The 13,273-nt window shown below is 32.3% G+C and overlaps 11 protein-coding genes and 1 non-coding gene across 12 annotated transcripts in view. All coding sequences in view use genetic code 11, as the record gives it.

The window, feature by feature from the left end:
• The window catches only part of rps15 (ribosomal protein S15), a 273-nt gene extending 155 nt beyond the window's left edge, over positions 1 to 118 (forward strand). The window contains exon 1 of the mRNA in view: positions 1 to 118. This exon is cut by the window's left edge and continues 155 nt beyond it. Coding sequence (YP_008239277.1) covers positions 1 to 118 — 118 coding nt within the window.
• A 145-nt stretch (positions 119 to 263) lies between these two features.
• Positions 264 to 473, forward strand: ndhH (NADH-plastoquinone oxidoreductase subunit 7; one part of a trans-spliced gene, as the record gives it). Coding sequence (YP_008239278.1) covers positions 264 to 473 — 210 coding nt within the window.
• Positions 474 to 539: 66 nt separating this feature from the next.
• On the reverse strand, positions 540 to 2,759 carry ndhF (NADH-plastoquinone oxidoreductase subunit 5). The gene has a single exon. It carries the CDS (start codon positions 2,757 to 2,759, stop codon positions 540 to 542), a length of 2,220 nt encoding a protein of 739 aa, YP_008239279.1.
• Positions 2,760 to 3,663: 904 nt separating this feature from the next.
• Positions 3,664 to 3,855, forward strand: rpl32 (ribosomal protein L32). Its single transcript has one exon. It carries the CDS (start codon positions 3,664 to 3,666, stop codon positions 3,853 to 3,855), a length of 192 nt encoding a protein of 63 aa, YP_008239280.1.
• A 721-nt stretch (positions 3,856 to 4,576) lies between these two features.
• Positions 4,577 to 4,656, forward strand: trnL-UAG. The gene has a single exon. It is a non-coding gene; the product is annotated as a tRNA-Leu (tRNA).
• A 71-nt stretch (positions 4,657 to 4,727) lies between these two features.
• ccsA (cytochrome c heme attachment protein) lies at positions 4,728 to 5,696 on the forward strand. Its single transcript has one exon. It carries the CDS (start codon positions 4,728 to 4,730, stop codon positions 5,694 to 5,696), a length of 969 nt encoding a protein of 322 aa, YP_008239281.1.
• A 193-nt stretch (positions 5,697 to 5,889) lies between these two features.
• ndhD (NADH-plastoquinone oxidoreductase subunit 4) lies at positions 5,890 to 7,392 on the reverse strand. Its single transcript has one exon. The coding sequence runs from the start codon at positions 7,390 to 7,392 to the stop codon at positions 5,890 to 5,892; it is 1,503 nt and encodes a 500-aa protein (YP_008239282.1).
• A 119-nt stretch (positions 7,393 to 7,511) lies between these two features.
• Positions 7,512 to 7,757, reverse strand: psaC (photosystem I subunit VII). Its single transcript has one exon. The coding sequence runs from the start codon at positions 7,755 to 7,757 to the stop codon at positions 7,512 to 7,514; it is 246 nt and encodes an 81-aa protein (YP_008239283.1).
• Positions 7,758 to 8,237: 480 nt separating this feature from the next.
• ndhE (NADH-plastoquinone oxidoreductase subunit 4L) lies at positions 8,238 to 8,543 on the reverse strand. The gene has a single exon. The coding sequence runs from the start codon at positions 8,541 to 8,543 to the stop codon at positions 8,238 to 8,240; it is 306 nt and encodes a 101-aa protein (YP_008239284.1).
• Positions 8,544 to 8,750: 207 nt separating this feature from the next.
• On the reverse strand, positions 8,751 to 9,281 carry ndhG (NADH-plastoquinone oxidoreductase subunit 6). Its single transcript has one exon. It carries the CDS (start codon positions 9,279 to 9,281, stop codon positions 8,751 to 8,753), a length of 531 nt encoding a protein of 176 aa, YP_008239285.1.
• Positions 9,282 to 9,543: 262 nt separating this feature from the next.
• On the reverse strand, positions 9,544 to 10,086 carry ndhI (NADH-plastoquinone oxidoreductase subunit I). Its single transcript has one exon. It carries the CDS (start codon positions 10,084 to 10,086, stop codon positions 9,544 to 9,546), a length of 543 nt encoding a protein of 180 aa, YP_008239286.1.
• A 97-nt stretch (positions 10,087 to 10,183) lies between these two features.
• On the reverse strand, positions 10,184 to 12,297 carry ndhA (NADH-plastoquinone oxidoreductase subunit 1). The gene is made up of 2 exons: positions 11,748 to 12,297; positions 10,184 to 10,722 (listed from the first exon to the last, which is right to left on the reverse strand). The coding sequence occupies exons 1-2, from the start codon at positions 12,295 to 12,297 to the stop codon at positions 10,184 to 10,186; spliced, it is 1,089 nt and encodes a 362-aa protein (YP_008239287.1).
• Position 12,298: 1 nt separating this feature from the next.
• On the reverse strand, positions 12,299 to 13,273 carry ndhH (NADH-plastoquinone oxidoreductase subunit 7; one part of a trans-spliced gene, as the record gives it). Coding sequence (YP_008239278.1) covers positions 12,299 to 13,273 — 975 coding nt within the window.

Below are 13,273 nucleotides of genomic sequence, written 5' to 3' on the forward strand. Positions count from 1 at the left end.
GGAAAGAGGTCTACGAAGACTTTTGGGAAAACGTCGACGTTTGCTGGCTTATTTGGCAAAGAAAAATAGAGTACGTTATAAGAAATTAATCGGTCAGTTGAATATTCGGGAGCAGTAATTTAATCGTTCAAATTTTTTTCTTGTTTTATTATTTTTTTAGTAGTCTTATAGTAGTCTTAGATTTTTCATTTTGATGAGCCTCGCTTTGAGGAATTCATGGAATAATCCATTTTCATGGAATAATGAATTAAGGAAGAAAGGATATGAGTCTACCGCTTACAAGAAAAGATCTCATGATAGTCAATATGGGCCCTCAACACCCATCAATGCATGGTGTTCTTCGACTGATCGTTACTCTCGATGGTGAGGATGTTATTGATTGTGAACCCATATTAGGGTATTTACACAGAGGAATGGAAAAAATCGCGGAAAACCGAACTATTATACAATACTTACCTTATGTAACAAGGATATAGAGAGATTGTAGAAAGGGGATAGGATAGTTATTTTTGCAAGAGACTTGTTGTAAATTCCTTAACTTAAGAAAGAAAAAAGAATAAAAACACAGATACATAACATAAAAAAAAGAATAAATAAGACGAGATTCGACCTCCCCCTACATATTTAATTTCCTCTCCTATACAAAAACTAGCAAGACCCACTCCATTGGTAATTCCATCAATAACACCCTTATCAAAAAACTCCGTGAGTTCGGTTAACCCTCTTATACCGAGGGTAAAGACCCTAGTATAGAAAATATCTATATAACCACGATTATATGACCAACTGTATATATTTTTTTTTACTTGATCTAAAAATTCTTTTTTAGGATTTCCTTTGTAAAAAGAGTTTATTAAATCCAAATTCTGAAAAAAAGAATAAGCGGATCCATAGAAGATATATGCTATGAATAAACCAAAGATAGCTAGACTTACAGAAGAAATTGCATTAGTAATAAATTCATATGAATTTACAAAAGAATTAGAACTTTCCTGGGTAAAGTTTATTGAGGGAGTTAACCACTTTGATAATATGGTTAACTCTGCTATTCCATTACCAATTCCTCCATTATCAAAAGAGATTCCTATGAATCCAATGAACAAAGTGAAAAGTAGTAATATAAGAAGAGGAAATAACATAGTATTTCCCGTTTCATGCGGATAGGCAAAAGTTTTTTTAGCCCCAAAAGACGTAGTAAAGGATCCTATCCTATTTCTTGTATTACCTTGAATTTTTGGTATATTTTGTGAAAAAAAAGAAACTCCACTCTTCGTTGTTGATAAAACGAAATCCCTATTCACTCCTTTGGGTATCCTTTTTCCCCATAAGGATATTGAATACAAGGAACTCTCTTTAGTGCTACTGTAATTTTGAAAATGAACACGCAAATACCCATCAAATGTAAGTAAATATATCCGAAACATATAAAAGGCAGTTAATCCTGCAGTAAAGGAGGCTATTATTCCAAAAAAGGGCGAATACAACCAACTATTACTAAGGATTTCATCTTTGGACCAGAAGCAAGCAAGAGGTGGAATACCACAAAGAGAAAGTGTACCCCATAAAAAAGTAGTTCTTGTGATTGGAATGTATTTTCTTAAACCGCCCATAAGAACCATATTTTGACTTTTATCTGGTGAATATCCAACAAGAGGTTCCATTGAATGAATAACGGATCCGGATCCCAAGAACAATAAAGCTTTTGAATAAGCATGAGTGATCAAATGGAATAAAGCAGCTTGATAAGAACCTATACCTAGAGCTAACATCATATAACCCAATTGAGACATTGTAGAATAGGCTAAGCTTCTTTTAATATCTCTCTGAGCAAGAGCTAAAGTAGCTCCTAAGAATAGTGTTATTGTACCTACTAAAGAAATAAAACTCATTATCAAAGGTAAAGATATGAAAAGAGGAAGAAGTCGAGCTAGAAGAAAAATTCCCGCAGCAACCATAGTTGCTGCGTGTATAAGAGCCGAAATAGGAGTGGGCCCTTCCATAGCATCGGGTAACCATACGTGAAGAGGGAATTGTGCGGATTTCGCAACTGCACCAAGGAATAATAAAAAAGCACACAAAGTAGTAAGTAAAGAGTTAATTCCATTATTAGGAATCCAGTTATTAGCTATTTTGAACAAATCCCTAAACTCTAAACTACCTGTTATCCAAAAAAAACCTAAAATTCCTAATAATAGACCAAAATCCCCTACACGATTAGTTACAAAAGCTTTTTGACAAGCACTCGCTGCGATTGGTCGTGTAAACCAAAAGCCTATCAATAAATAAGAACACATTCCCACGAGTTCCCAAAAAAAATAAATTTGTATCAAATTGGAGCTAGTAACCAATCCCAACATGGAAGTATTGAAAAAACTTATATAAACAAAAAATCTCAAATATCCTTCATCGTGAGACATATAACCATCACTATAAATAAGAACCAGGATTCCTACAGTAGTAATTAGTATTAACATAATAGAAGTAAGTGGGTCAATCAAGTATCCAAATTCTAAAGAAAAATCATTATTGACGGTCCAAGACCATAGATATTGATAGATCGAACTTCCATTTATTTGTTGAATAGACAGTTGAACTGAGAATACCATAGCTATACTTAAGAGTAAAACACTAGGAAAAGCCCATATGCGACGAAGATTTTTTGTTGCTGTCGGAATAAGAATAAGGCCAAATCCCATTGACATAATAACTGGAAGTGGGAGAAGAGGGATTACCCATGCATATTGATATGTATGTTCCATAAGAAAAGAAATTGCAATTTTTACTTCAATTTTTACTTCAATTTTTCTATAAAATTGTTTCCGATTCACCAAACCAATTCTTATCTCTTTCTGAAAGAATAAATAAAAAGAATAAGAAAAAATACTGAAATTCTTAATTTTTCCAAAATTTATCTCATTGAAATAATTAAAAATTAAGAATGGGTTTAGTTGGTTAAATTAAAAAAGTTAATAAAATAACTAGGTAACGAAGTTATTTTATTAACTAAATAAAGATATTTATAAAAAGTGGAATCATTTTACTTTCTATTCATAATTCATTTTTATATTTCTTTAAAACAAAGATGAAACAGCTCTCTTGTTCCATAATTAACTGATTGAGTGAATTCCAATGAAAACCTATGTTTATAAGAAATTATCGAATAGTCCTTACTTCATATAGAACTAAAATTCTAATGACTATAAATTACCTAAGTTTTAGAATGTCTTGTTTAAGAGACTCAGTATTTTTTGTTTTGATTGGAATTCCTTTCCTTTATGGAATACCATTCTGAACTTAATTAACTATTTTCATTTTCCCTTCTTTTTATCCCCCCGTCTTATCTTATATGGGGGATAGGCTTCCATACCATATATCTATATATGGAGTATACTTGATATATAAATAGATATAAATAGATTTAAATGAGAAACCCTTCTATATATTCTATATTATTAAAAAAAAAGTATAAAATATATAAAGAAAAAATGTTAAAAAATTCTTGTTGTCTTATCCGCATTAGACAAAATGAAGTAAAAAATAATTCAAAATTTAAGTATCTTTCAGTATCTAAGTATAAATACTAATAAAAAGAAGAAAGAAGGATTGATTTGCAGCAATAGATGTCTTTCACATACAACTAGAAAAAAGTAATTTCCTTTTTGAATGGCAGTTCCAAAAAAACGTACTTCAATGTCAAAAAAGCGTATTCGTAAAAATATTTGGAAGAAAAAGACTTATTTTTCCATAGTACAATCTTATTCTTTAGTAAAATCAAGATCATTTTCGAGCGGTAATGAGCATCCAAAACCAAAGGGTTTTTCTGGGCAACAAACAAATAATAAGATTTTGGAATAATATGAATTGACTTATCAAAAAAGAATTCCAATTATTTAATAATTTGGATTCTTCTTTGAATGTACTTTTATGTGTCGAATTACTCGGTACAATATTCTTAGAACAAAAAACCCCTCTTATCTTATATATACAAGAAAAAAAAAGTTTTGTTTGGTATACTGTGTGCTAAGTATTCTTTTCCTATCAATGAACTTTTCATAATTTTCCTAATAGAATCCTCATATTCTATTAGGAAAATTATGAAAAGTGGAGTATTCTTACAATAGGACTTACAACTTCCACCTATCTTCTCCAAAATCATAAGGTTAGTAAATCTTATTAATAAGAGCATAAAGACTTTCATTCTAGAAATTTTTAATAAATCCAAAAAGCCTTTTCTATTTATCCATTTTATTTTAATTTCATCATTAAATAGAAACCCTTTTGGATTTTTTTCATTGTATTGAAAGAATTTTCAAAATGTAAAGGGGAAATTAATTAGAAAAAATTAGTTCTATAATTGCAAGTTAGAAAAAAGAAGTTCCAACTCTTTCAAGCAGTGTTTGTGTTTCTATTGGGCAAAGCAAGAGTTTATTGTAAAAAAAAAATGGAAACGATACTACCAAACGAAGTCTATTTTAATGAAAACTCTAATGTTCCTAAATTTTATGGACTTTCCCAATATCGACGATTCCCAAGATAATAGCTATTATTCTTTTAAGTTACCTATTATTTGAAGTTAGCCGCCATGGTGAAATTGGTAGACACGCTGCTCTTAGGAAGCAGTGCTCAAGCATCTCGGTTCGAATCCGAGTGGCGGCATTCTTGAAAAAGAATACAATAGATTAGAAATCAATTCGAAATTTACAATTTTGTAATGGGACCTTCCCCTTATGCTATTTGCAACTTTAGAACATATACTAACTCATATCTCTTTCTCAACGATTTCAATTGTGATTACGATTCATTTTATAACCTTATTAGTTCGTGAACTTGGAGGATTACGCGATTCGTCAGAAAAAGGAATGATAGTTACTTTTTTCTCTATAACAGGATTCTTAGTTTCTCGTTGGGCTTCCTCGGGACATTTTCCATTAAGTAATTTATATGAGTCATTGATCTTCCTTTCATGGGCCCTGTATATTCTTCATACCATTCCTAAAATACAGAACTCTAAAAATGATTTAAGCACAATAACTACGCCAAGTACTATTTTAACGCAAGGCTTTGCCACATCGGGTCTTTTAACTGAAATGCATCAATCCACGATACTAGTACCTGCTCTACAATCTCAGTGGTTAATGATGCATGTCAGTATGATGTTATTAAGCTATGCAACTCTTTTGTGCGGATCCTTATTATCTGCCGCTATTCTAATCATTAGATTTCGAAATAATTTCCATTTCTTTTCTAAAAAGAAAAAAAATGTTTTAAATAAAACATTTTTCTTTAGTGATATTAAATATTTTTATGCAAAAAGAAGTGCTTTAAAAAGAACCTCTGTCCCTTCATTTCCAAATTATTACAAATATCAATTAACGGAGCGTTTGGATTCTTGGAGTTATCGTGTCATTAGCCTAGGATTTACCCTTTTAACCGTAGGTATTCTTTGTGGAGCAGTATGGGCTAATGAGGCCTGGGGATCCTATTGGAATTGGGATCCTAAGGAAACTTGGGCATTTATTACTTGGACCATATTCGCAATTTATTTACATAGTAGAACAAATCCAAATTGGAAGGGTACGAATTCTGCACTTATAGCTTTGATAGGATTTCTTATAATTTGGATTTGTTATTTTGGTATAAATCTATTAGGAATAGGCTTACATAGTTATGGTTCGTTTACATTAACACCTAAATGATTACATAAAATAAAACCTTCATGAAATGAAGGTTTTTACTTTTATGTTTTATTTGAGAACCCCTTGAACGCCTTATCAAAGGGTTCTCAAAAATTCGAGATAGATCTAATTATACTTTTTTACTTATTTCTGCATTATATACTTTTTTACTTATTTCTGCATTAATAGAGCAGACGAGTAAAAAAAAGCAAACCTATTTAGGATAATAATTGGATAAGAGAGCCTCTACCCTGTCAACGGATAGGGAGAGAACAAAATCTGGATAAATACCAATTCCTATTACTGGTAAAAAGATACAGATTAAAATAAAGAGTTCTCGTGGTCCAGAATCCACAAAATTTGCGTTTGGAACATTAAATAGCTTGTATCCATAGAACATCTGGCGTAACATAGATAATAAATAAATAGGAGTTAATATCATTCCAATTGCCATTACAAAAGTAATTAGTGTTTTTGGCATTAACAGAAATTTTGGACTAGTAATTAGTCCAAAAAATACTACTAATTCTGCGACAAAACCACTCATTCCTGGTAAGGCAAGAGAAGCCATTGAAAAGCTACTAAACATGGTAAAAATTTTAGGCATTGGGATAGATATTCCCCCCAGTTCTTCGAGATAAACAAGACGCATTCTATCAGAAGCGGTTCCTGCCAAGAAAAAAAGTGTAGCACCAATAAATCCATGGGATAATATTTGTAAAATAGCTCCATTGAGTCCAATGTTGGTTATGGAACCAATTCCTATAATTATGAAACCCATGTGAGATACAGAGGAATAAGCTATTCTTTTTTTGAAATTTCGTTGACCAAGAGAAGTTGAAGCTGCATAGATTATTTGGATCGCTCCTATTATTACTAACCAGGGCGAAAATAGATAATGAGCATGAGGTAACAATTCCATGTTGATCCGAATCAATCCATATGCTCCCATCTTTAATAATATTCCCGCTAAAAGCATACATGTACTATAATGTGCTTCCCCATGGGTATCTGGTAACCACGTATGTAGGGGTATAATCGGCAATTTGACAGCATAAGCAATAAGGAAGCCAAAATATAAAAGTATTTCCAAGGTTGCAGGGTATGATTGATTAATTAATCTTTCCAAATCTAATCCTGGTTCGTTGGAACCATATAAGCCCATACCCAGAACTCCGATTAAGAAAAAAATGGAACCGCCTGCAGTATACAAAATAAACTTTGTAGCTGAATATAGACGCCTCTTCCCCCCCCACATGGATAAAAGTAAGTAAACAGGAATTAATTCTAACTCCCACATGATAAAAAAAAGTAAAAGGTCTCGCGAAGAAAATAATCCTATTTGACCACTATACATTGCGAGCATCAGGAAATAGAATAATCGCGAATTCCGTGTAATTGGCCAAGCTGCTAAAGTAGCTAAAGTAGTGATAAATCCTGTCAATAAAATAGATCCTAATGAAAGTCCATCGATTCCCAATCTCCAGTGGAAATCGAAGACATCTATCCATTTATAATCCTCCTTTAATTGGATTAAGGGATCCTCCAGTTGGAAATGATAACAGAACGCATAAGTCATTAGAAGGAATTCTAATAAACAAATAGATATAGTATACCACCTAACGACTTTGTTTCCCTTATGAGGTAAAAAGAAAATTAATGAACCTGCAAATATCGGCAAAACAACAAGTATTGTTAACCAAGGAAAATAACTCATGATAAAGTGATAAAGACAAGATACGTTTTGACCAGAAAAGCCCGTGCTCGATTATTTCGAGCACAGGCTTCTTCGGTAAAGAGGAATCAGACGATTCGAGTGAAGTTTTTTGTAACGTATCAATAAGATAGAGCCATGCTACGTGTTGTTTCAGGCCCTAAATAAACGCGGACACTTAAAAAATCTGTCGGGCAGGCAGATTCACATCTCTTACAACCCACACAATCTTCGGTTCTCGGCGCGGAAGCAATTTGCTTGGCTTTACATCCATCCCAGGGTATCATTTCTAATACATCTGTTGGACAAGCTCGTACACATTGAGTGCATCCTATACATGTATCGTAAATTTTTACGGAATGTGACATTGGATCTATAAATTTTTCTTTTCAACATAAAATTTTTCGATCTGGTAAAAATGAAATTAGTACTATAATGAGTCATATGTATTGTAGACACCAGACGAAGCAATGGTTTATCCAAACTTCAAAAAAAAAATCTATTTTTTAATCTGTTTGTGAGAAAGCGTGAAGAGAGCCAAGAGACTTTAATTTTGGATTTCAACAATAAATAAGAAATAAGAAAGAATTTTACGAATTGTACAGACGAATTCGAATTAGCCAATAAATTGGCTATCGTCTTTTCAATATAAATTATTGCAATATTCAAATTGCAATATCAATGAATTACAAATACAAAAATTCATTTAAGTGAAAAAGAATACTATGCAATAATCTACTAAAAAAAATGGATATTCTCAAATAATACTAAGAAAATAGTATTGATTTCTATTTATTTTAATATGTGCGCCTTTGTTTAGAGGATTCTATGTCTAATTATTCAAAAGTCTAATTATTCAATAAATTAGATTGATTGATACGAGTGGATTTCCTATTACGATGGATGGAAGAAAGAATGGATAGTCCAATAGCGGCTTCAGCAGCTGCAAGGGCTATAACAAAAATTGCGAAAATATCTCCTTTTAATTGGCGACTATCAAATAGATCAGAAAATGTTACGAGATTTAGATTAATTGAATTCAGTATAAGTTCAAGACATATTAGAGCTCTAACCATGTTTCGGCTTGTGATCAATCCATAGATACCAATCGAAAATAAATAGACACTCAAAAAAAGTACATGCTCAAACATCATTAACTAACTCCTTATCAATCTCGATTCATTTCAATATGAGGGCAAGAATTGAACCGATTCAATTAATTACAATAGAACAATTACACAACAAAAAAAAAAGGAGGTATTTGTTGGCAGTAGATGGATTTTACTAAATCAAAATTGTGATTCTTTAGTTATTTATTTTAGATTTGCAATTCTTATAATTTGTACTTTTTCTAAGTTTTCTTATTGCCGAGCCATAGTAATTGCACCTATTAAAGAAACTAGAAGAATTATGGAAATGAGTTCAAACGGAAGATAAAAATCGGTTGCTAAATGAATTCCAATTTGTTGAACATTATTTATGAGACCCTGTTCTACTATTTGGTTTGATCTTGTAGTCCAAAGAATTCCATACCACGACGTATCTGGGATAGTAGTCATTAGTGAAAAAACAATAGTTATACAAACGAGTGAAGTGAACCCATCTCCAATAGTCCAATAATTCTTATCTTTAGACCATTCTGAGCCATTTACGAACATTACAGCGAATATGATCAAGACATTTATGGCTCCCACATAAATAAGAAGTTGTGCGACAGCTACAAAGTAGGAATTTAATAAAAAATAGAATAAGGATATACAAACAAGAACTAATCCCAGCGAAAAGGCAGAATAAATGGGGTTGGTAAGTAATACTACTCCTAGACCCCCTAGTAGAAGAACAAATCCCCCAAATAGCATAAGAATCTCATGTATTGGTCCAGGTAAATCCATTATGGATAAAAAGAAATTAATAGTATAAAATTTTTCATGAACTGACTAAAACTAAAGGATTCAAGGAAGGAAAAAAGGATTAGGGTATTTTTTTGTGTATAAACTTATAGTTATAAATTATATTATATCACGAAAATCTAGTCTGATTTAAAATAAGAAATAATTTCCAATAAGCAGTAGTTTTTCGTTTTTCTTTATAGTTTAATTTTAAAGTTTAATAAAGAATTATTAGATTTTTATAACAAAAAGACAAAATCAAAGTTTAGTAATCAGTAATCGTTCTTGAATTCGAAGATTTTTCTTTGTTTATTTTACTTTCAGACGAATTCCTAATTGTTTGAATTGTGTAATCTCCCATTATGGAGATTGGTAACCGACTTAAAGCAATTTGATTGTAATTCAATTCATGACGATCATAGGTAGAAAGTTCATATTCTTCAGTCATTGATAAACAGCTTGTTGGACAGTACTCAACACAATTGCCACAAAATATACAAACTCCGAAATCAATACTATAATTAAGCAATTGTTTTCTTTTAATATCCTTTTCAAATCTCCAATCCACAACGGGTAAATCTATCGGACATACGCGAACACATACTTCACAAGCAATACATTTATCAAATTCAAAGTGGATTCGCCCTCGGAAACGCTCTGGTGTAATTGATTTTTCATAAGGGTAGTGAATCGTTATAGGTAAACGATTTGTGTGGGATAAGGTAGTTATGAAACTTTGACCTATGTACCTTGTAGCACGTATTGTTTGTTGACCATAACTCATGAACCCAGTTACCATAGGGAACATATTCATTCTAAATATCTATGAAAAAGATATGTTTCTTTCTCTTGTTTGAGAGAGCTTTTGTGTTGAAAATATTCTTACTATTATTGTATTATCTTATTTATAGTGAAACAAGTTGAGAAGAGGTTGTTAATAAGAGATTGCCCAGGGAAATAGGTAAAAGAAATTTCCATCCAAGATTTAATAACTGATCCATTCTCATCCTCGGTAAAGTCCATCTTATTGTGATAGAAATGAAGAGAAATAAATAAGCTTTAGTTAATGTAATAAATATACCCATTGTCATTTCCAAAATTCCAACTGCTTTATTCATTTGGAAAAAATCAAAAAAGGATATATAGGGAATAGATAAATTCCACCCGCCCAAGTAGAGAACTGTTACAAATAAAGAAGAAACTAATAAATTTAGGTAAGAAACAAGATAAAATAAACCATATTTGATACCGGAATATTCAGTTTGGTAACCTGCTACTAATTCTTCCTCCGCTTCTGGTAAATCAAAGGGTAATCTTTCACATTCTGCCAAAGAAGAAATTAAAAAAACCAGAAAACCTATAGGCTGACGCCAAATATTCCATCCAAAAAAACCGTATTTTGACTGTGCTTCAACTATATCAACTGTACTTGAACTGTTAGATAATCATAGTCGGTGATAACATCACAGTTCCCACCGCTATTTCAAAACCGTACATGAAACCTTAGCTTCATACGGCTTCTCTATGATCAGAAAAAGGAAAGGACTGTTTTGTTCCTAGCCCCGGGGGCGTAGATAGAATTAGATAAAATAAAATAGATTTGAAAGTCCTAAATTAGACCAAAGGAATTCCGTCTGCTAGAATAAGAAAAAGCGCTTCCGAATTGATCTCATCCTTTATAATATAATGAAAATTTTTCTTTGTTCAGTAATAACTTAATCTTGGAATAAAACACTTGTTACTTGTTATAGGAATTCAATTAATAAATGGAAAGAGTTGGGTATTAGTTCATGAGCAATTCTGCATGAATATGGATAGAGGAAGGAAATAATGAAAATTTTTTCTAGTGCACTCCATATCTTTTTTACTATTCTTCTTTCCCCAGGGAGGGGGTATTTAAAAAGAAAAAATGGATAAAGGGTTAATTCGTTCTTGATAGCCATTTCCTTAACAAGTGAATGGGAACATACTCTGGATCGGAATCCGAAGAAAGTACTACTTGATAATTTCTACAAATTGCAAGTCCTTATTATGATTCCTTTTATGGGCAAAAATCTCTAATGTTTTAGATTTTCCATTACTAATCCTTTATGTACTTTAGTGTTCCTAACCCTTCACTAACTTTTGGTGGATTCTTCTTATGGATTATTAAGTTATAGTAATAACTAGGAGTATTCTAGTAATGGAATTCCATATCGTGAATCCTTTATTCTTGGCCGCTTCAAGATATGATGACTAATTAAAAAATATCAACCTTGGGATAAAGAGTTTACACTGCTTATGTTTACTTCCACTTTTTTCTTGTACGTAGGAAATGAGATTTTTTCTTTTTACTACAAATTTATAAGCTGTTTTGTTTCACTCATATAGCTATCTAGTTTAACTTACCAACCCAAATACTAAATAAGAAAAGGAATATAAATAGTTAATGGATTTTATAGGAAAAAGATCCATTTTAACGAATCACACGTAGAGATATTGCTAGCACACAAAAAGTTAATGGTATTTCATAACTAATGGATTGAGCAGCAGCTCGTAGACCGCCTGAAAAAGAATATTTATTATTTGAGCTATATCCTGCCATAAGAAGACCAATAGGAGCTATACTTGAAATGGCAATCCATAAAAAAACACCAATACTAAGATCGGCTAAAACAAAATGATATCCCAAAGGGATAACTAAAAAACTTAATAAAACTGATATGACTGCTATAGAGGGTCCAATGCTAAATAAAGAAATATCTCCTCGGGATGGCAGAATATCTTCTTTAAAAAGTAGCTTAGTCCCATCTGCTATAGCTTGAAGCAGGCCCAGGGGGCCAGCATATTCAGGACCAATACGTTGTTGTATCGACGCAGATATTTCTCTTTCTAACCACACAATTACGAGTACCTCTATTGTTATTCCCAAAAGGAGGGTCAAAATGGGTAGAATCGATATCAGTCCATAGACTTCTTTTAATAATTCCAATTTCGAAAAAGAATTGATAGTTTCTACCTCTACCCTATCTATTATCATTTCAACGATCAACTTCCCCCATAATGATATCTATACTACCTAATATCGTCATGATATCAGCCAATTTCATTTTTTTAACTAGCTGAGGAAGAATTTGCAAATTAATAAACCCGGGTGGACGGATTTTCCATCTCCAGGGGAAAAGGCTATCATCTCCTACTAGATAAATCCCTAATTCACCTTTTGGGGCTTCTACTCTTACATAAAGCTCTTGTCTTGACAATTCAAAATTGGGCGAAGGTTTTTTACCAAGAAATTTATACTCAAAATCATTCCATTCAGAATTATTTTCTTTCTTAAAGCGTCGGACTTCTAAATTTTCATAAGGTCCTCCAGGAATTTTTTCTACAGCTTGTTGAATTATTTTGATGGATTCCCTCATTTCACCAATTCGTACTAAATAGCGAGCTAACGAATCCCCTTCTTTTTGCCATTGGACTTTCCAATCAAATTGGTTGTAAGACTCATAAGGATCTACTTTACGAAGATCCCATTGTATTCCAGAAGCTCGTAACATCGGTCCCGATAAGCCCCAATTTACTGCTTCTTCTCCGCTAATAAAACCTACTCCTTCAACTCGCTCTAAAAAAATTGGATTCTGTGTAATAAGTTGTTGATATTCCACAACTCCGCGTAAAAAATAATCACAGAAATCTAAACATTTATCGATCCATCCATAAGGTAAATCGGCGGCTACTCCTCCGATGCGAAAGTAATTGTGCATCATTCGCATACCTGTAGCAGCTTCAAATAGATCATATATTAATTCTCTCTCTCTAAAAATATAGAAAAAAGGAGTCTGTGCGCCGAGATCCGCCATAAAAGGTCCAAGCCATAGCAAGTGAGAAGCTATCCGGCTTAATTCTAACATAATTACCCTAATATAGCTGGCTCTTTGTGGTATTTGAATATTCTCCAAGAATTCTGGTGCATTTACTGTTATTGCTTCTGTAAACATAGTAGCTAAATAATCCCA

The sequence above is a fragment of the chloroplast genome of Triticum urartu, assembly GCF_056163025.1.
Source record: "Triticum urartu chloroplast, complete genome".
Classification (NCBI taxonomy): Eukaryota; Viridiplantae; Streptophyta; class Magnoliopsida; order Poales; family Poaceae; genus Triticum; species Triticum urartu.